Source organism: Gopherus evgoodei, chromosome 12 (assembly GCF_007399415.2).
Source record: "Gopherus evgoodei ecotype Sinaloan lineage chromosome 12, rGopEvg1_v1.p, whole genome shotgun sequence".
Classification (NCBI taxonomy): domain Eukaryota; kingdom Metazoa; phylum Chordata; order Testudines; family Testudinidae; genus Gopherus; species Gopherus evgoodei.
This window is the reverse complement of record NC_044333.1, coordinates 3268912-3291888: the sequence shown is the minus strand read 5'-3', so window position 1 is coordinate 3291888 and position 22977 is coordinate 3268912. Positions and strand designations below refer to the sequence as shown.

General features: G+C 50.1%; 1 protein-coding gene across 4 annotated transcripts in view; it reads right to left on the bottom strand.

Moving 5' to 3' along the window:
* The window catches only part of HYDIN (HYDIN axonemal central pair apparatus protein), a 392944-nt gene that overhangs the window by 259528 nt on the left and 110439 nt on the right, over positions 1 to 22977 (bottom strand). For all 4 annotated transcript variants that reach the window (XM_030581746.1, XM_030581750.1, XM_030581747.1 and 1 more), the window contains exons 11-12: positions 21510 to 21628; positions 9536 to 9759 (exon numbers count right to left, since the gene is read on the bottom strand). In XM_030581746.1, the coding sequence (XP_030437606.1) occupies positions 9536 to 9759; positions 21510 to 21628 (343 nt within the window). The remainder of the gene's footprint in view (positions 1 to 9535; positions 9760 to 21509; positions 21629 to 22977) is intronic.

Genomic DNA, 22977 nt, shown 5'->3' with positions numbered 1-22977 from the left:
AGAGCGGCCAACAGGTGCTGGAGAGGGTAGCAGAATCGACCCTTAAATTTCATACTCCACCATTGAGCTCATCCATTCAGTCTGTGAAGATTATTCTTCTCTGAATCTGAACCTCTCCCCAGGGCCGTCCTTAGCCATAGACAGAACAGGCAGCTGCCTAGGGCACCACTCTGCCTGGGGGCACCATTCTGCCGGGAGCCCGGACAGATGGGAAGCAGTGGAGCATGTAAGAGCAGGGCTGCTGGGTCCTAGAGAGAGCCGAATGCAGAACACTCTGAGGGAGGGGATTGGCTGCTGGGGTCTCTGGGAAGGGGTGGGGGAAGGAAATCACCTGTGAGTGTGACTCTTTCCCCCAGCGTGAGGTGAGGCAGGCTCGGCAGCTCTGGCAGTATCCTTTATTGTCCCCCATAACATCCATTCTTCTCCCCCCTGCCCCACAGAGTATCCCCCTTTCTCCCTCCCCCCCATGAAGCACCCCTCTCTCCCCCCTCCCCTCTGTCAGGGCTGGGTTGGGTGAGGTGCTGCGAGTGGAGGGGAGGCTGGCTGGCTGCCTGCTGAGAAATGACAGTGAAAGTAACTCACTTCCTCGCAGGCAGCCAGGATTGGAATGGTCACAGAGGGCTGTGCTGGGGATAGCCAGATAGCATGTGTGAAAAATCAGGAGAGGGAGTTGAGGTAGGGTGAGCAGATGTCCCACTTTTATAGGGACAGTCCCAATTTTTGGATCTTTTTCTTATATAGACTCCTATTCCCCTCCACCTCCCGTCCTGATTTTTCACACTTGCTGTCTGGCCACCCTAGGTGCGGGTAATTGGTGCCTATATAAGACAAAGCCCCAAATATCAGGACTAGCCCTATAAAATCAGGACATCTGGATCTGGTCACCCTAGCTGGGGAGCGTGTCTCTCCCCCGGGCTGGCAGTGATCCATCTCATCCAGGGGGAGCTGCACAAGGCAGGATGAGCTGCTGTGACTCCATGGATGTCCCGTCCCTGAAATCAGATGCTGTGCTAACTTCACCGTGATCCATTGGGCTGGCAGTGGTGCCAACTGGCATGTGATAGGACCTGAGGGTTTGCTGCTGCTGTTGCCACTCTGCACCCCAAGAGTGGATTTTGCGGTCCTGCAGTTTTCCACCTATCTCCACCTCTACTGCAGCTGTTGAACCAGCAGGCTGGGGGGTGAGCCAAGCATGAAAGCAGTACTGTGTTGCCATTTAGATTGTCATTTAACAAATTTGTTCACCAAAAATGCTTGCTAACAATCCTGAATTCAATTTCAATATTTTTTTTTAAAATCAATATCTTTGCCAAAACCAGAAAATTAAGTTGTTGACAATTATTTGTGACAAGTTTGGTATGGGGAAGGGAGTGGGCCAGTTTTCATCAGAGAAACAAAAAATGTGGACTGACTTTCCTATAGCCCTGTTTCTTCTATAGAGAGCCCTCCAACAACTGTAATATGCTCATCTCCTTATTAGTGTATAGAGCAGGGGTCGGCAACCTACGGCACATGTGCCAGAGGTGGCAAGTGAGATGATTTTTGATTGCACACAGCGGCGGGCTGAGCAGCTCAGCCCGCCGCTGCTCTGGGGTTCCGGCTGCTGCCCCATTGCCACCCGGGGTCCCGGCAGTCGGCCCCACTCAACCAGAGGCGGCTCTAGACATTTTGCCGCCCCAAGCACGGAGCGTCTGCTGGTCCCACAGCACCCTGTGGAAGGTCCACCGAAGCCGCAGGACCAGCGGATCCTCCGCAGGCATGCTGCCAAAGGCACCCTGCCTGCCACCCTTGCGGCTCCGGCAGAGCGCCCTCCGCGGCTTGCCACCCCAGGCACCCGCTTGGAGCGCAGGTGCCTGGAGCCGCCCCTGCATCCAGCACCCACTGCTGGTCTGGGGACCCCCAAGGAACCCCAGGCTGGCAGTGGGCAGAGCAGGCCGGCGGCTGATACCCTGACTGAGCCACTCAACCCGCTGTCGGACTGGGGTTCCATTCACTCAGCTGGTAGCGGGCTGAGCAGGACTAAATTCAACGAAATGGGAAAAAAAGAGCAACTAATGACAAAGTGCAAGAACCTAGAGCAGTGGTCCCCCAGGTGCCAGACGAAGGACTGTGGTGGTGGATGAGCATCTGCCGAAATGCTGCTGAAATTTGGCGGCGACACCTCTGGATGACGCTGCTTGTCGGTGGCAAGCAGCGTCATCCAGAGGCATTGCCACCAAAATGCCGCAGAATTTCAGCAGCATTTCGGTGGATGCTCGTCCGCCGACCAGTATGCAGGTATACTGAGAGGCCCCAGCAGACGCCATGGCATCCATGGGCACCGCGTTGGGGACCCCTGACCTAGAAAGCCTCCTGAAGCACGGCGATCGTTTTGATTTAAATGGACTTGACCTGTATGAAGAATTGAGTACACTGTCATCAATGTTGCCACATGCAAAATCGATGATGGACTTTGTACCGTTTATTCATATCAGCAAACTTGTTGACATATATCCTAATGTGTAGATTGCCACTCGTATTCTACTGACAATTCCTGTAACAGTAGCGTCAGGAGAACGGAGTTTCTCAAAACTAAGGCTCATTAAAAACTATCTCCGCTCTACAAGGAGTCAGGAACACTTAACTGGTCTTGCTAGTCTTGCAAACAAACAAGACATCACTTTGTCTATGTCATATGATGACATTATTACTGATTTTCCAGCCAAAAAAGCCAGAAAGATTGCTTTTAATTAAAAACAAATCCTTTCAATACCTCTTCATAGAAATTTCCAGTAAAATGTTGACAGATTAAAAACATTATATTATTTGCATCATTCTGTCATATCAGAATTTTTTCTATAGTGCTACTTCTTTAGTGCTAGTCCATCAGCATTACAGTCGCTTAATTACGTTAAACTGGTTTTAATAACCTGCATGTGGCAAGTTTTCCAATAGTGTAAGCGTATGTTTGTGTTGCTAAGAGCAAGACAGGCACAGGAGCACCAGTTTAATAATCTGCCTAGGGCACCATAAGTGCTAAGGACGGCCCTGCCTCTCCCCCTATATTAGTGCTATCTGCAAAATTAATGATCTTATAAATGAATGTTTCTTTGGCTGAGGTTTATGGATTACCCCAGCCCTTGCTATGCTAAAAACAGGAAATACCACAATCATTTCCAATACTACAGCATGGGAGATGTTGCTGTGCTTTTGTATGAATCATTAATAACATATTAACAGACTTCTGGTCCCAGAAACAGCCCATGCTAGAGCCCACTCTGCAGCACTGGGAGCTGCCAGAAACTTACTCACAGGTGCCCCGGCAGGAGGCACAGCAGCCGCAAGCTGGGCACTCTGGAGATTCTGGGCTGGGGGCAGCTTATTGGTAGCCCTGGGGAAGCTCCCCCTTTCCTCTCGGCTGTGGGTTTGGGAAGATGCCAACTTTCCTTGGCGCCGGGTGGGGCTTGCCTCCCCCCACACCGCCCCTGGCCCTGCCCTGACTTCGCCCCCTCCCTGTCCCTATTGGACCCCTCCCCAAATCCCTGTCCCAGCCCCGCCTCTTCTCTGAGCACGCTGCGTTCCTCCTTCTCCTCGTCCCTCCCACCGCTTGCGCTGCGAAACAGCTGTTTCATGGTGCAAGCACTGGGAGGGAGGAGGAAGAAGCAGGACTCAGCGATGCGCTCAGGTGAGGAGGCGGAAGTGGAATGGAGGAGGAGCGGGGAGCTGCCAGTGGCTGCAGAGAACCCACCAATTTTTCTCTCTGAGTGCTCCAGCCCCAGAGCACCCACAGTCGGCACCTATGACCTCACTATGTATAGTTATCTGGTTTCCCTTGCTGCAGGTCCAGTTCTTCAAATGATCCTCATCTATTTCAATGGGGGCCGAAGCACTCAGCACATTGAAGGATCACACTACCTGTTACTTTCCCCGGTGAATTAAGTCTACCAAAGTTTAGGTTGCTCCAGAACTGGAAACTTGCCTGACACCCAAGCAGTCTTGAGATGACATAATGATTCTGTTTGATAAGGTCTGAGCAGTAGCCTGTGTGATTACCCTGAAGACTAAGGATTTAAGTTCCTCCACCTTCTAACTCCTGCAAAACTACAGCTGGGGCACTGTGTACTTCCAACGGTACAGGCCTTACAACTATTAGAAATCTAAGAATTCATGAGCTACCGCAGTTCTCCCTGACTGGACTATTTCCTGAACAATCCTCCCTGAAGCAGTTCTCCAGAATGAGCAATTATACTAAAAACACTAGTAACCTTTTTGCAGCTCTCTGCATGAGGCCAGGTAATGATCTCAGAAGGGACTTATCACATTGCAGAAGTTTATGCAAACAAATTAATCTGAAATCAAAAATACTGATTGGCCTGATTTTTAAGGAAGCCCCAGTTGTTGCTGGTTTATTGAAAACTAGTAACGTCCTGGTTTAGTTATGAGCAGAAATGAAGGAGACTGGGGTCCTTGCTTGCAGAACCTTTTTCCCTCTCACAGAGCATTACATTTCCCCATATGAATGCTGAACACAGTTGGGAGACCATGGCGTCTAAATGATTAGAGCAGGGGATAAGGAATCACGGGTTCTAGTCTTGGCTCTGACAATGGTTCCTTATGATGTGACCATAGACAAATCTCTGCTCTTCTCAGCCCTAGTCTACATTGTGAGTTTGGGTGGAATTTAGCAGTGTTAGATCAAATGAACCCTGCACCCATCCACATGACGAAGCCATTATTTTCGATTGAAAGGGCTCTTAAAATCGATTTTGGTACTCCTCCCCCGACAAGGGGATTAGCGCTGAAATCGACCTTGCCGGGTCGAATTTGGGGTAGTGTGGTCACAATTCAACAGGATTGGCCTCCAGGAGCTATCCCATAGTGCTCCATTGTGACTGCTCTGGACAGCACTCTCAACTCCGATGCACTGGCCAGGTAGACAGGAAAAGGCCCACAAACTTTTGAATCTCATTTTCTGTTAGGCCAGCGTGGCAATCTGCAGGTGAGTGCAGATCTCATCAGCAGATGTGACCATGATGGAGTCCCAGAATCGCTAAAGAGTTCCAGCTTGGACCGAACGGATCTGATCTGATCGCTGTGTGGGGAGATGAATCTGTGCTATCAGAACTCCGTTCCAAAAGACAAAGTGCACAAACATTGAAAACATCTCAAAGGGCATGAAGGACTGAGGCTATAGCAGGGACACGCAGCAGTGCCATGTGAAACTTAAAGAGCTGAAGCAAGCCCACCAAAAAAACAAAGAGAGGCAAATGGCCGCTCCAGGTCAGAGCCCCAGACATGCAGCCTTTATGATGAGCTGCATGCCATTCTAGGGTGTGCCCCTACAACTACCCCACCCCGGTGCTTTGACTCCATTAATGGAGTAGCATGCAACAGGGATGCAGATTTTGGGGATGAGGAAGATGAGGAGGAGTAGGTTGAAGATAGCTCACATCAAGGAAGCGGAGAAACCATTTTCCCCAACAGCCAGGAACTGTTTCTCAACCTGGACCTGGAGTCAGTACCCCCCGAACCCACCCAAGGCTGCCTCCCGGACCTGCCAGACAGAGAAGGAACCTCTGGTGAGTGTACCTTTGTAAATATTATACATGGTTTAAAAGTAAGCTTGTTTAATGATTAATTTGCCCTGGCATTCACAGCCAGTACGTCTACTGGAAAAGCCTGTTAATGTGTCTGGGGATGGAGTGGAAATCCTCCAGGGACATCTCCATAAAGCTCTCCTGGATGTATTCCCAAAGCCTTTGCAAAAAGTTTCTGGGGAGGACAGCCTTATTCCGTCCTCCACGGTAGGACACTTTACCACACCAGGCCAGTAGCATGTAGTCTGGAATCATTGCATAACAAAGCATGGCAGCGTATGGTCCCGGTATTTGCTGGCATTCAAACAGCATCCGTTCTTTATCTCTCTGTGTTATCCTCAGGAGAGTGATATCATTCCTGGTCACCTGGTTGAAATAGGGTGATTTTATTATGGGGACATTCAGAGGTGCCCATTCCTGCTGGGCTGTTTTCCTGTGGCTGAACAGAAATGTTCCCCGCTGTTAGCCACGCAGTGGGGGGCGGGGTGAAGCGATCATCCCAGAGAATTTGATGTGTGTGTGGGGGGGGTTTAGTTGGGTTTGTGTTGCATGTTAACCTGAAAACCACAGCCCCTCCTTTTAAATGACCAATCCAATGGCTGCTTGGTATGGGAAAGGAGGGCGCTGCTGTTTGAAACCATTCCCACGCGTTATGAAGGTTAAAGAAGCCAAAAGACTGTGGCTTACCATGGCTGCCTGCAATCTAAATTCTGTTGCCTGGCCCTGCGTGAAAGATCTCTCACACCAAACTGGCATACCCTCAATAAGAGGCAAAATGTGACCTTCTACCGAAAGCACATGTGCTATGTAGTGTTAACAGCAAGGTATACCGTGAAATAATCTACCCATTGTTCTCTAAAATGTGTCTTTTTAACTACCACTCTCCCTTTTTTTTCCCCACCACCAGCTGCAAATGTTTCAACGCTCACACTATCTTCTCCTTCCCAGAGGCTAGCGAAGATTAGAAGGCGGAAAAAAATGCACTCGTGATGAAATGTTCTCTGAGCTCATGCAGTCCTCCCACACTGAAAGAGCCAGCAGAATGCATGGAGGCTGACAATGTCAGAGTCCAGAAAAGTGCAATATGAACACGGGGACAGGTGGTGGGCTGAAGATGATAGGTAGCATCAGCTTGATGACAGAAGGCAAGAGGCAATGCTGAGGCTACTGGAGGAACAAACTGATATGCTCTGGCGTATGGCTGAGGTTCAGAAAAGGCAGCTTGAGCACAGACCACCACTACAGCCCCTGTGTAACCAACAGCCATCCTCCCCAAGTTGCAAAGCCTCCTCACCCAGATGCCCAAGAATGCAGGGTGGGGCCTCCAGGCACCCAACCACTCCACCCCAGAGGACTGCCCAAGCAACAGAAAGCTGGCATTCAATAAGCTTTAAAGTGCAGTGTGGCCTTGTCCTTCCCTCCTCCCTCACCCCTCCTGGGTTACCTTGGCAGTTATCTCCCTATTTGTGTGATGAATTAATAAAGAATGCATGAATGTGAAGCAACAATGACTTTATTGCCTCTGCAAGTGGTGATCAAAGGTTGGAGGGGAGGGTGTTTAGCTTTCAGGGAAGTAGACTGAACCCGGGGCGGGGGTGTCATCAAGGAGAAACAAACAGAACTTTCACACCGTAGCCTGTCCAGTTATGAAACTGGTTTTCAAAGCTTCTCTGATGCGGATCGCGCCCTCCTGTGCTCTTCTAACCGCCCTGGCGTCTGGTTGCATGTAATCAGCGGCCAGGCGATTTGCCTCAACGTCTCCCCCTTACTCTCACAGATATTGCGAAGCACACAGCAAGCGATAATAACAATGGGAATATTGATTTAGCTGAGGTCTAACTGAGTCAATAAACTGCACCAGCGCACTTTTAAATGTCCAAAGGCACATTCTACCCCCATTTTGCATTTGCTCAGCCTATAGTTGAACAGCTCCTGACTACTGTCCAGACTGCCTGTGTACGGCTTCATGAGCCATGGCATTAAGGGGTAGGCTGGGTCCCCAAGGATAACGATAGGCATTTCAACATTCCCAACGGTTATTTTCTGGTCTGGGAAGAAATTCCCTTGCTGCAGCTTTTGAAACAGACCAGAGTTCCTGAAGATGCGAGCGTCATGTACCTTTTCCGGCCATCCCACACTGATGTTGGTGAAACGTCCCTTGTGATCCATTAGCGCTTGCAGCTCCATTGAAAAGTACCCCTTTTGGTTTATGTACTCGCTGGCTTGGTGCTCCGGGTGCCAAGAGAGGGATATGGTTCCGTCTATCGCCTCACCAAAGTTAGGGAATCCCATTGCAGCGAAGCCATCCACTATGACCTGCCCATTTCCCAGAGTCACTACCCTTGATAGCAGCAGCCAGTGATTGCATTGGCTACTTGGATCACAGCAGCCCCCACTGTAGATTTGCCCACTCCAAATTGATTCCTGACTGACCGGTAGCTGTCTGGTGTTGCAAGCTTCCAGAGGGCTATCGCCACTCGCTTGTGAACTGTGAGGGCTGCTCTCATCTTGGTATTCTGGCGTTTCAGGGCAGGGGAAAGCAAGTCACAAAGTTCCATGAAAGTGCCCTTACGCATGCAAAAGTTTCGCAGGCACTGGGAATCATCCCAGACCTGTAACACTATGCAGTCCCATCAGTCTGTGTTTGTTTCCCAGGCCCAGAATTGGTGTTCCATGGCATGAACCTGCCCCATTAACACCATGATGTCCACATTGCCTGGGCCCGTACTTTGAGAGACATCTGTGTCCATGTCCTCATCACTCTCATCACCGCACTGCCGTTGCCTACTTGCCTGCTTTTGCAGGTTCTGGTTGCGTATATACTGCAGGATAATGTGCATGGTGTGTACAGTGCTCATAATTGCGGTGGTGATCTGAGCGGGCTCCATGCTTGCCATGCTATGGTGTCTGCGCTGAAAAAAGGTGCGAAACGATTGTCTGCTGTTGCTCTGACGGAGGGAGGTACAACTGATGACATGGCTAACAGGGTTTGCTTACAGGGTTTTCACACAGAATGGCCCCCTCAAGGACTGAACTCAAATCACTGAGCTAGCCCTCCTCCTACTATTCACAGAGGGAGGGGGGAGCAAATGCATACAAAACAAATCTGGTCTCTTTATTGTTTTGATCCACTCTATCTCTCTTATACATCTTGGCTGGCAGCAGACAGTGCAGTACAACTGCTAGCCATCGTTGTCTCCTGGCTGCTCACCAGAAGACGGTGCAGTACTACTGCTGGCCATCGTCGTCTCCCATTTACATCCAGGTGCCTCTGGCCGACCTCACCGAGGCCAGCCAGGAGCACACATATCTGCCCAGGCGCTCCCGACTGACCTCACTGAGGTCGGCTAAAAGAGCACCTAGGAGACGATGACGACGGCAACCAATTGTAATGCACCATCTGCTGCCAAAAGGCAATGAGCTGCTGCTGTGTAGCACTGCAGTCCCATGTCTGCCAGCACCCAGGAGACATACGGTGACGGTGAGCTGAGTGGGCTCCATGCTTGCCATGGTATGTTGTCTGCACAGGTAACCCAGGAAAAAAGGTGAGAAAAGATTGTCTGCCGCTGCTTTCATGGGGGGGCACCGGGGACCTGAAGACATTTACCCAGAACCATCAGCGACAATGTTTTTGCCCCATCAGGCACTGGGACCTCAACCCAGAATTCCAGTGGGCAGCGGAGACTGCAGGTACTGTGGATGCACTCCACCGAGTTAATGGTCTTAATTGTCTTAATTGGAGACACACACAATCAACTGTATAAAATTGATTTTTTAAAAAATTGACTTCTATAAATTCGACCTAAGTTTGTAGTATAGACATACCCTCAGTATCTCCAGCTGTAAAATGAGGATTAATACTCTACCTCACAGGGGTGCTGAGGATCAAAACTGTCCTAAGATGAAAGATGCTACAGAAATGCCAATTATTAATGAATACTCATTATAGCCCCGCTTACCTAATAGTCAAGTTCACAGGCTCGGGGGCTCCGTTCACACTGAATTTAAACTCCTCTGTGAACTCCCCCAGGATGGTGGAACTGAAGGAAATCTGGATGGCTTGAAGTCCACCTGGCAGAATGATGCCCTCTTTGGGATCGAGGGTAAAACAGGCGCCCAGGGCAGTAGCTGGAGGAATCAAGTTAAAGAGGGCATCAATGGCTCCTTTGTTACACAGGATGGCCTGCAGCAGTAAAAGGGAAGGAATGGAAACATACAAGGAACTTTTACTTCTCACAGACTGAACTGATTTGTTTTCTAATTAAATGATTAACATCTGAAAAGGGAGAAGTGACAAGACGTTGCCTGTCGGAAGCCAAGGGAAATACAATGAGCTAAATTCTGCACTCAATTATACCTGCAATAATTCCAAATAAATCAAGAGAGTTGCTCTGAATTTACTCCAGTGAAACTGAGAGAAGAATATCCTCCACTGTACCTGAATGTGCAGTACAAGATAGATACCGAACACATATCTGGGCATTCAGAAAAGTCCCCAAGAGCAGCAAAGAACAGTCACATTGTTTCTGACGAAACATCATACAATCATATTGCTTCCGGGGGCCAATCCTGCAACATGCTGAATGCATTCCACTCCTCCTGGAGCCAGTAAGCTGAGGGCACTTGGCACCTTGCAGACTTGGGTGCACTGGGTTATGACACTGCTAATGCCCACTGTTCTTGTTTAGAACTGGGAGCATAAACCAGATTGCAAATAGAAAACATATGACCTTGTCATGATTAGACAGACAGACACGTTTGTCAGACATCCTTTCCTGGGGACTAGTCTTGTATTTATAAAATGGTTGTTTATCCCTCCTTTGAAAAGCACTTTGGGGTCCTCAGATGAAAGCTTCAACAGAAAAAGTGCAAAATATTATGAGTTCATTTTTATTAACCTACTTAGCTTATTTTGCTGGAAGCTTTTCTTTTTATGTGAGGAGGGCATCTGCTATTTATTGTATAAAGCCAAGTAGTACTCAGAAACCTGGGTATTGCTAATTTCAGAAGTATCCAAAAGTACACCGCTACCAGCTATAATGCGGTCATGGGGAGCCAAAAATCCCTACTGCTTTATAAGTGAAAAGCCGTTTTATCGGGGCAGCAATGGCAGGGCTGCAGCAGTGATTTAAAGAATCTGGGGTTCCAGCCGCAGGGAGCCCCAGGCCCTTTAAATCGCCAACGGAGCCCTGCTGCCACAGCCCCGGGGTAGAAGCGGCAGGGCTCCAGCGGTGATTTAAAGAGCTCCGGGCTCTGGCTGCTGCAGGGAGCCTGGGCTCTTTAAATCCCCAGCTGAGCCCCACTGCCGCAGCCCCGGGGTAGCAGTGGCAGGACTCTGGCGGTGATTTAAAGAGCTCCAGGCTCCGGCCACTGTGGGGAGCCTGGGCCCTTTAAATCCGCGGCTGAGCCCCACTGCCACAGCCCCAGAGTAGCAGTGGCAGAACTCTGGCGGTGATTTAAAGAGTTCCAGGCTCCGGTCACTGTGGGGAGCCTGGGACCTTTAAATCCCCGGCTGAGCCCCCCTGCCGCAGCCCCAGGGTAGCAGCGGTAGGACTCCAGTGGTGATTTAAAGAGCTCCGAGCTCTGGCCACTGCGGGGAGCCCGGGCTCTTTAAATCGCCAGCCCAGTCCCGCTGCCACAGCCATGGGGTAGCAGCAGCAGGGCTCTGGCGGTGACTTAAAGGGCCTGGGGCTCCCTGCAGCAGCCGGAGCCCTGGACCCTTTAAAGCGCCGCCAGATCCCCGCTGTTACAGCGCTATATGTGAACCCGTGTTATATCAGGTCGCGTTATAGAGGGGTAGAGCTGTACTGGTTCAATACAGACCTTTTTTATTTTCCTCTATCTTGTTGGATCAGCTCTGTCTTAGCTAAACTATAAAGGCCAGTGAACAAGGAGGGCAAATACCAGCACGACCTATTCCAAACAATTTTAATCTCATAAATATTCACAAGCACAATCTAAGACTTTCACAATTGTTTGTGACACACTGTAAGTTTGGGGCTAATTTTGTAATTGCTGTGCACCCACAAATCCCATTGTCTTGAATAAAAGATGTAGGCCTCAGCTCCTCTCCAGACCCAGACCCTTTATACTGGTCAAAAAGTCCCCACTACTGTCAACAAACACTATTGTTTCACTGATACATTTTGCTTTAGGCAAAATTATAAATTTCTTCAGTGCTGCAGGCTGACTTCCTGCCATTTCCACAGACACATTTCATCTGTTTTACAATCTCCTGCCCCCTTTTGTCCTTGTAGAATCTAGCAAAGAAACTGAGGGAGAAGCATGAAAATGTGACTTGTTTTTAAAAATTCTGGTACTGCTTCAAAGAATAGTTGCACATCCTCCTCTTCCTCACTGAGGAAAGAATACAAATAATGATATACATGCTCATGTATTTTACTGCTTAGTTACACAAGTTCCTAATATAAGCTGCCCCGAAGTTGAAGTTTACTCACTGTGTAGCTGCCAAGAACACTGACTAAGGGTCAGGGCCGTCCTTAGCATTTATGGTGCCCTAGGCGGGATTATTAAACTGGTGCCCCTGTGCCTGTCTTGCTCTTAGCAACACAAACATACGCTTACACTATTGGAAAACTTGCCACATGCATATTATTAAAACCAGTTTAAGATAGTTAAGCCACTGTAATGCTGATGGACTAGCACTAAAGAAGTAGCACTATAGAAAAAATTCTGATTTGACAGAATGATGCAAATAATATAATGTTTTTAATCTGTCAACATTTTATTGGAAATTTCTATGAAGAGGTATTGAAAGAAGGATTTGTTTTTAATTAAAAGCAATCTTTCTGGCTTTTTTGGCTGGAAAATCAGTAATAATGTCATCGTATGACATAGACAAAGTGATGTCTTGTTTGATTGCAAGACTAGCAAGACCAGTCAAGTGTTCCTGACTCCTTGTAGAGCGGAGATAGTTTTTAATGAGCCTTAGTTTTGAGAAACTCCGTTCTCCTGACGCTACTGTTACAGGAATTGTCAGTAGAATACGAGTGGCAATCTACACATTAGGATATATGTCAACAAGTTTGCTGATATGAATAAACTGTACAAAGTCCATCATCGATTTTGCATGTGGCAACATTGATGACAGTGTACTCAATTCTTCATACAGGTCAAGTCCATTTAAATCAAAATGATTGCCGTGCTTCAGGAGGCTCTCTAGGTCAGGGGTCCCCAACGCGGTGCCCATGGATGCCATGGCGCCTGCTGGGGCCTCTCAGTACACCTGCATACTGGTCGGCGGACGAGCATCCACCGAAATGCTGCTGAAATTCTGCGGCATTTTGGTGGCAATGCCTCTGGATGACGCTGCTTGCCGCCGACAAGCAGCGTCATCCAGAGGTGTTGCCACCAAATTTCAGCAGCATTTCGGCAGATGCTCATCCGCCACCACAGTCCTTCGTCTGGCACCTGGGGGATCACTGCTCTATGTTCTTGCACTTTGTCATTAGTTACTCTTTTTTTCCTATTTCGTTGAATTTAGTCCTGCTCAGCCCGCTACCAGCTGAGTGAATGGAACCCCAGGCCGACAGCGGGTTGAGCGGCTCAGTCAGGGTATCAGCCGCCAGCCTGCTCTGCCCACTGCCAGCCAGGGGTTCCTTGGGGGTCCCCAGACCAGCAGTGGGTGCTGAGTGCAGGGGCGGCTCCAGGCACCCACGCTCCAAGTGGGTGCCTGGGGCGACAAGCCGCGGAGGGCGCTCTGCCAGTGCCGCGAGGCTGGCAGGCAGGGTGCCTTTGGCAGCATGCCTGCGGAGGGTCTGCTGGTCCCGCGGCTTCGGTGGACCTTCCGCAGGGTGCTGCGGGACCAGCGGACCCTCCGTGCTTGGGGTGGCAAAATGTCTAGAGCCACCTCTGGTTGAGTGGGGCCGGCCGCTGCTCAGCCCGCCGCTGTGTGCAATCAAAAATCATCTCACTTGCCACCTTTGGCACATGTGCTGTAGGTTGCCGACCCCTGCTCTATACACTAATAAGGAGATGAGCATATTACAGTTGTTGGAGGGCTCTATTTAGCAGTAACAGGGCTATAGGAAAGTCAGTCCACATTTTTTGTTTCTCTGACGAAAACTGACCCACTCCTTTCCTCATACCAAACTTGTCACAAATAATTGTCAACAACTTAATTTTCTGGTTTTGGCAAAGATATTGATTTTTAAAAAAAAAATACTGAAATTGAATTCAGGATTGTTAGCAAGCATTTTTGGCGAACAAATTTGTTAAGTGACAATCTAAATGGCAACACATGCTTTCATGCTTGGCTCACCCCCCAGCCTGCTGGTCCAACAGCTGCAGTAGAGGTGGAGATAGCTGGAAAACTGCAGGACCTCAAAATCCACCTCTTGGGGTGCAGAGTGACAACAGCAGCAGCAAACCCTTAGATCCTATCACATGCCAGTTGGCACCACTGCCAGACCAATGGATCACGGTGAAGTTAGCACAGCATCTGATTTCAGGGACGGGACACCCATTTAGCCACAGCAGCTCATCCTGCCTTGTGCAACTCCCCTCGGATGAGATGGATCACTGCCAGCCCAGGGGAGAGACGCGCTCCCCAGCTAGGGTGACCAGATCCAGATGTCCTGATTTTATAGGGCTAGTCCTGATATTTGGGGCTTTGTCTTATATAGGCACCAAGTACCCCCATCTAGGGTGGCCAGACAGCAAGTGTGAAAAATCAGGATGGGGGTAGGGGGGAATAGGAGTCTATATAAGAAAAAGACCCAAAAATTGGGACTGTCCCTATAAAAGTGGGACATCTGCTCCCCTACCCCAAGTCCTTGTCCTGATTTTTCACACATGCTATCTGGCTATCCCCAGCACAGCCCTCTGTGACCATTCCAATCCTGGCTGCCTGCGAGGAAGTGAGTTACTTTCACTGTCGTTTCTCAGCAGGCAGCCAGCCTCCCCTCCACTTGCAGCACCTCACCCAACCCAGCCCTGACAGAGGGGAGGGGGGAGAGAGGGGTGCTCCATGGGGGGGAGGGAGAAAGAGGGGTACTCTGTGGGGCAGGGGGGAGAAGAATGGATGTTATGGGGGACAATAAAGGATACTGCCAGAGCTGCTGAGCCTGTCTCACCTCATGCTGGGGTAAAGAGTCACACTCACAGGGGAGTTCCTTCCCAGAGATCCCAGCAGCCAATCCCCTCCCTCAGACTGTGCTGCATTCATCTCTCTAGGACCCAGCAGCCCTGCTCTTACATGCTCCACTGCTTCCCATCTGTCCGGGCTCCCAGCAGAATGGTGCCTCCCAGCAGAGTGGTGCCCTAGGCGGCTGCCTGTTCTGCCTATGGCTAAGGACGGCCCTGCTAAGGGCAACATCTAGTTGTTTAAATTTGTCTCAAGTAAAGAAAATAATAAATTGATAGCGAGAGATGCAATAAGGCATCAGCATGGAAAATGCACAGAGAGATGCAATAAGGCATCAGCATTGAAAATGCACAGAGTACAAAATATTTCTGTAAAGAAACACCTTAAACATGCCCTTCCCTGCCACAGCAGGGCTTCAGAAATGTCCAACATGATGCATTGCCTCATTTAATACCTCTTTAGGTTGCTGTGTTTTTCATTTTTGCTCATATTTGATGCCATTGCTATTTGCTTCACTTGCAGAAACTCTTAACTCTTTCAGATTGATTCCTAAAGTCCTCGCTGCAAAAAGAGCAAGGGGTGGGAAGAGATTGATGGGCAGTGAACCGCACTCAGAGTCATTTGCAAGTGGTAATTTGCAGTCAATAGACGAGGTGGCATTTCCCTTAGCCTCAGGAAGCGGTAGGATGTACTGAATTGGGGGTTGTTTGAATGGACTTCCACAAAATTGAGTTCACCTGCAGCAAGCTTGTTCACGCTACTACTGTTGTTCTTCCAGATGTGTTGCTCATGTCCATTCCGATTAGGTGTGTGCGCGCCGCGTGCACAATTGTCAGAAGATTTTTACCCTAGCAACACTTGGTGGGTTGGCTGCGGAGCCCCCTTTACGGCGCTGGATATATACCCCAGCCAACCCAGCACCCTCTCAGTTCCTTCTTGCCGGTTACTCCGACAGAGGGGAAAGAGGGCGGGTTTGGAATGGACATGAACAACACATGTCGAAGAACAACAGTTACAAAGGTGAGTAACCGTCTTTTCTTCTTCGAGTGCTTGCTCATATCGATTCCAATTAGGTGACTCCCAAGCCTTACCTAGGCAGTGGGGTCGGAGTGAGACTCATGCAGTGCAGAACCACTGAGCCAAATGCCGCGTCACCCCTTGACTGCTGGATGATAGCATAGTGGGAAGCAAAGGTATGTACCAATGACCAAGTTGCTGCCCTAGAGATCTCCTGTATGGGTACATGAGCCAGGAAGGCGGAGGACGAAGCTTGAGCCTGAGTGGAGTGGGCGGTAAGGTGCATAGTTGAGACACCAGCCAAGTCATAGCACACACAGATGCATGATGTGATCCAGGACGAGATGCGCTGGGTGGAGACCGGGAGGCCCTTCATCTGCTACGAACAGCTGGGATGTCCTCCTAAAAGGTTTAGTTCGTTCGATGTAAAAGGTGAGGCCCTGCGAATGTCCAGGGAGTGCAGCTGTTGTTCTCATCGAGAAGCGTGCAGCTTTGGATAGGAGACCAGAAGGAATGTGTCTTGATTGACATGGAAGGCAGACACCACCTTAGTAAGGCAGTGTGTGGTTGCAGCTTTACCTTGTCCTAATGGAACACTGTATACAGTGGGTCCGACATGAGGGCTCTAAGCCCCGACACGTCTCATCGAGGTGATAGCTACGAGGAAGGCTGTCTTCCAGGAAAGGTACAGGAGCAAGCAGGTGGCCATCAGCTCGAACCCATGAGTCTGGATAGGCACCCATGAGCCTGGATAGGACCAAGTTGAGGACCCACATAGGGATCGGATGCCGAATTTGCAGATACAGACGTTCTAGGCCCTTGAGGAACCTGCTGACCATGGATTGGAGAAGACCAAGCATCCATTTTCGCCCGGGTGGAAGGCTGAAATAGCTGCTAGGTGTACTCTGATGGATGAAACTGTCAGGCCCTGCTGTTTCAAGGACAAGAGATAATCTAAGATGGTAGGTACTGGCGCCTCCAGGGGGACAGCATTGCTCAGAGCACACCAGCAGGAGAAACACTTCAACTTGGCCAAATACATGGACCTAGTAGAGGGCTTTCTGCTACCCAAAAGTACCTGCTGCACTGAACAGGAGCAGTGCAGCTCAGCTTGAGTTAGCCATGCAGCATCCACACTGTGAGGTGGAGGGATTGTAGGTCTAGATGACAGAGTCGTCCGTGTTCCTGAATGATCAGGTCTGACCACAACGAAAGTGGGATTGGGGTGGTCACTGAGAGACCGAGAAGAGTGGTATATCAGTGCTGCCTAGGCCACGCTGGGGCGATCTGCGCAACTTGAGAAGGACCCTGTAGACTAACGGGAATGGAGGAAAAGCATAGAACAGGTGGTCTTTCCACGGTATCAGGGAGGCCTCCGACAGGGAATCTGGGGAGAAACTCTCAAGAGAGCAGAACACCTGGCAGTTCCAATTCTTGTGAGAGGCGAAGAGGTCTATCTGGGGAAATTTCTACTTCCGGAAAACAGAGTGGATGATGTCCGGGAGAATTGACCACTCCTGAGCCTGGAAGGACCTGCTGAGGTGGTCCGCCAAGGTTTTCAGGACTCCTGGGAGAAACGACGCCACTAGGTCGATCGAGTGAGCTATGCAGAACTCTCACAGGCGAAGGACTTCCTGACAGAGGGGGGCGATTGTGCTCCCCCTTGTTTGTTGATATAAAACATGGCTGTTGTGTTGTCTGTAAAAACTGCAACACAATCGACCTGAAGGTCCTTGTGTAACAGTTGGCATGCCAGGCGCACCGCTCTCAGCTCCCGTATATTGATGTGTAGGGATCTCTCTTGTGTAGACCAAAGGCCCTGCATGTGAAGGTCTGCAAGGTGGGTGTCCCAACCCAAAGATGCATCCGTGGTTAGGACCAGGGAGGGCTGCAGGGCATGGAATGGTACCCCTTTGCATATTGAGTTGGGGTTCAGCCACCAAACCAGGGAGGTTAAGACTTCCAGTGGTACCATGACCACTGTGCCCATGTTGTCCCGGACTGGGCAGTATATGGTTGAGAGCCAGGCCTGAAGTGAATGGAGGCGCAATCTGGCACATCTGGTCACGAAAATGCAAGATGTCACGTGTCCCAGGAGACCAAGGCATGTTCGTGCTGTCGAGGTCGGGAAGCTTTGGAGGCCGTGAATAATGCTCGCCATGGACTGGAAGCAAGCGTGTGGTAGGCAAGCACGGGCAAGTTTTGAATTCAGGACTGCTCCGATGAAGTCTATTCTTTGGGTCGGCTCCAAAGTGGACTTTTCGACACTGAACAGCAGGCCCAGCTGTCTGAACAAGCTCATGGTGAACTGAACATGAGATTGCATCTGGTCCTTGGAGTGATCCCGAATGAGTCAGTTATCGAGGTACGGAAACACTTGGATCCAATGTTGACGGAGTGAGGCAGCTATGACAGCCATACACTTTGTAAAGACCCTTGGTGCCATGGATAGGCCGAAGGCAAGGTCAGAAAATTGGAAGTGCTGTTGGTTGACCACAAAGCGAAGGAAACACCTGTGCAGCGGGTAAATCGCTATGTGGAAGTACCCATCCTTCATGTCGAGGGCAGAGTACCAGTCTCCAGGATCCAGGGAAGGAATAATGGTCTCCAGGGAAACCACGTGGAACTTCAATCTTACCATGAATTTGTTGAGTCCGAACAGGTCCAGGATGGGCCATAGCCAGCCCTTTACCTTGGGAACTAGAAAATAACATGAGTAAAACCCCTTGCAAGGATGTTCTGGCTACCTTCTTGCCCTCCTCTAGTAGGGCCCTGAACTCTTCCCTGGACCGCTGAGGAATACGTTTTTTGAACTTTTGCATTGAGTTCCAGGTATTATAATTGTAGCGGTTCAGGAGGGCCTGCTGGTTAGCGATCCTGAGCTGCAAACCGCCAGTAGAATAAACTTTGCCCCCAAATAAATCCAGGCGTCTAGCATCCTTGGATTTAGGAGTGGGAGCTTGTTGGCCATGTCTTTCCCTCTCGTTAACTGACTGTACAATGAAGGAGCACAGCTGGGGGTGAATATATAAGTATTCGTGGCCCTTGGAGGGGACCAAATACTTCCTCTCCACCCCTTTGGCAGTGGGCGGAATAGAGGCTGGAGATTGCCAGATCATAGTGGCATTAGCCTGAATAGTCTGGATAAAGGACAAGGCTATTCTGGTCGGGGTGTTGACCAAGAGAATGTCCACTACAGGATCCTCGACCTCCACCACGCCCTCCACCTGGAGGCTCATGTTTTGTGCCACCCTGTGGAGCAACTCCTGGTATGCATGGAGGTCTATAGGTGAGGGGCTAGAGGAGGACATACCCTACACTGCCTTATCGGGCAAAGAGGAGAAGAAAACACCTGGGACTAACAGGTCCTGGGGAAGGTCTTGTTGGGGAGGGTCTGGCTGCCCTAGGTCCACCATGCTAGTGGCATTGGCCTGAGCTGAAGGCAGAGCCGTCGCCTCCGAACCACCCAGGGGAGGGCAACTCACAGTAGCCTCCGGCAGTAGGGGCTCCGAGTGGGCAGAGCGAGAAGCCCCTGAGGGACACTTTGGCCTGATGGTATGCCCAAGAGGTCCAAAAGGACCATTGTGGAGGTCCCTGACCAGGGTCCTGTCCTTCGTCGTGCCATTGGCTAGCACCATCTGCATCTTGGTCCTGGACACGGTAGCCACTTTCTGCCTGGGACGACCTCGAGGTGGGACGGGATGGCCAAGATGGAGCCGAGCATGTATGTCGCCTTGCCGTGTGGTACTGCCCCGTGCCGTGATGGGGATTGGTGCCGTGGTCTCGAGCGGTACCGCGATTCTGATTGGGACCGATAGCCATATCAGTGCCAGGAGGCAGATCTGGACCTCAGCAAAGATCTATGGGCGGAATGGTGCCGGGATCGACTCCGAGTAGATCGGCGCCTGGACCAGCAGTGAGATGGGTGCCAGGAGCTGGACCGGTACCGATCGTACTGGGAAGAAGATCTTTGCGAGGCGGACTGGCGTTGCAAGTGCAACTTGTGCCGGGACTGTGAGCGGTGCTGTGAACACGACCAGCATCTGGACAGAGACTGTGACCGGGATTGGGACCGGGATCAATGTCGTCCTGTGTCACTCTGCAACGGAGGACACATTATGGAGGGCTTTTCTTTTGAGGGAATAGCCCGTACCAGCAGCACCAAAGGTTGCGACGGTCTCGGCTCGGTGAGTGCCATCAGGTCGCATGCCGTGGAGAAAGTCTCCGGAGTGGATGGCAGCCCGAGCTTGACCACAGTATGCACCGAGGAGGTTAACTTTTCCAGACTCGACAGCCCTTGTGGCGCTGGAGTTAACGGTACGGGGTTGGTGCCTTTGCGGGACGGTCCAACATGGGATGCGGCTCCGAGGGAGGCACAGGTGGTGCCGGCAACTGCAAGGGGCAGCAGGTTGTTTATGCTGCTTCTTCGGTCCCGGAGACAGCGAGCGGTGCTGCACTGGTAGAGGTGCCGGAGACGTCCGGTGCCGGGAGTCTTTGCCGGTGTCTGGACCTGGTGCTAACCCTTTTGGTGCCGCAGCCGCGCTTTGAACCGATGAGGACATCGGAGCTGCTTCAAGTGAAAGTCCCACTCCTCTTTAGTCCGTGGCTTGAATGCCTTGCAAATGCGCCACTTATCAGACTGATGGGATTCCCCCAGGCACTTCAAACAGGAGTCGTGGGGATCTCCAGTAGGCATCGGCTTAAGGCAGGCCGAGCACAGTTTGAAACATGGAGACCTGGGCATCAGCCTGGGTACCAGGAGGGAGGGAAGGGGAGGAGCCCCTTACTCCCAACAACTATTTACACTAAAAAACAATAACTATTAACTACTACTAAAGAACTAACAACAACTACTTTTAAAACTATTTACAACTATAAACAAGTGCTATACTATAAGCTAGGGAAGTGGAGTTCAGCTAAGCCACACTCCACAGTTCCAACAACCGTCATGGGCAGTAAGAAGGAACGGAGAGGGCACTGGGTCAGCTGGGGTATATATCCGACGCCGTAAAGGTGCCATTCCAGGGAGCGCCTCAGCCAACCCACCGAGTGTTGCTAGGGTAAAAATCTTCCGACAGTCATGCACGCGGCGCGCACACACCTAATTGGAATCGATATGAGCAAGCACTCAAAGAAGAAGCTATGTTAGCATAGCCCTCTGGCATAGACACCATGTACACTGACAGGAGGAGTTCTTCTGCCTACATAGAACCACCACCTCCCCTAACAACATCAGCAATGCTGACTGAAGAACTCTTCTATCAGCACAGTTGCATCTATACTGGGGAGTTTGCCGGCAGAACTACATCAGCTACAGGCATGGATTTTTACACCCTGACCAACATGGCTAGGCCACCTGTGTCTTCTTAACAGCCATAGCACAAAGGTACATTGCATTTAAGGCCTGAACCAAAGTCTACTGAAGTCACCGGAGTCTTTTTGCAGAGGAGTACCTATGTCCTTATCCTATTTTAATGTATAAAGTTCTTTGTAAGCCACAAAACACATCAGACATAGAAATCCTGCCCTAAGGATACTGCAAGGAGACATGTGCACCTAGAAGTATGCAGTGGTCACTTCGTATGGGAACATACACACCATTCAAAGGAAGATGAAGCCTGGGATTTGCTCATTCTGAGCTTGCACTCAGGACATCCAGCCACTCTCAAATCAAAGTGACCCAGTTACCAAAAGCTCTGGGTTCAGAAGTCTCCACACTGTAGGATTAGCTCACCTTTGGCTGTACAGTAAGCAGTCAGACTCTGTAGTTCACATGCCATGAACCTATCAACCCTGCCCTATCTGCTTACCTCGTAACTGTGTGTTGACCCAACAAAGACCTTTCCAATATCTAGCTGGTCGAAGTTGAAGAGCAGCTTGGGGCCCATCCCTTCCCCTTTGATGCGCAGGGGGAGCCGGGTCTCACGGCCTGTGAAGAAGATCCAATTTTCAGTAAACAAAACATAGGAATTGCCAGACTGGGTCAGTCCCATCTAAGCCCAGTGTGACCCTGGCTGACTAGGGCATGCTACAGTGTAGTTAGGTTAATTCACTTGTGTAGATCAAAGTAATGGTTAGATGTAGATGTGTATTCAGATATTTAAACTTCATGAAAACTAGTGGAATGCTACTGGTATTGTTTTTGCTTATCTGTTCCTGTCATAATGTAACAGCAAACATTTACATGGTAAACACCCTTGTAACTAAATTACCCATCAAAGAAATCTTGTGAAAAGCTAATGAAGGACTTAAGGACTTTAGCAGAAATGCAGATTTCACAGCAAGTGGTCATTATATATATAGTCAGAGGTCAAAGGTCTAAGTGCTTTCCTCACTCACCATCAAAAGAAAAGACCACGTTAACAGAAACACTCTCAGCTTGCTTTCTGCGTGAAGAGACTATAAATACCATGCAAAGAAAGATCCTCTGTCTCTGGACTGTTTGGATCCTAACAGGATAGAATAACCGAACGAGAAGACAGAGATTCCCAGAGTTATTCTAAGTAGCCCTGACAGACTTTTGGGAAACCGGCAGTTTATTACATCATCGCCATCACTTGGAGTTACAAACTGTCACCTATCTATTGTTATATTTTACCTGCTTTAATCTCTCAATAACTGTAATTCTTTTGTCTTAGCTAATAAATCTTTAGTTAGTTTACTATAGAATTGGCTGACAGCATTGTCAGAATCCTACTTGGATTCCATGCATGCTAGTGAATTGCCCTATAGCCACTTGAATTTGATGGGAATAATATATGGGCACAGGTCCCGTTACAGAATTGTGGGAGCCTGTGCACTATGGAAATTAGGTCTCCCATCTTCGCTAAACTAAACAACCAAGCACCCTAGTCCCATACAGGCCCCAGAATGCCCCTTTCTTCAACCCACAAAGAGCTCCTGAAAGCCTCTCACACACCCCTGAATGCCCCTCTTGCTCCATGCACAGCCCCCTGAATGTCCCTCCTGCCCCCCACTTCCCCTGAATGCCCCTCCCCCCAATTCCCCCTGAATGCTCCTCTTGCTCCACGCACAGCCCTCTGAATGTCCCTCCTGCCCCCCACTTCCCCTGAATGCCCCTCCCCCCAATTCCCCCTGAATGCTCCTCTTGCTCCACGCACAGCCCCCTGAATGTCCCTCCTGCCCCCCACTTCCCCTGAATGCCCCTCCCCCCAAATCCCCCTGAATGCTCCTCTTGCTCCACGCACAGCCCCCTGAATGTCCCTCCTGCCCCCCACTTCCCCTGAATGCCCCTCCCCCCAATTCCCCCTGAATGCT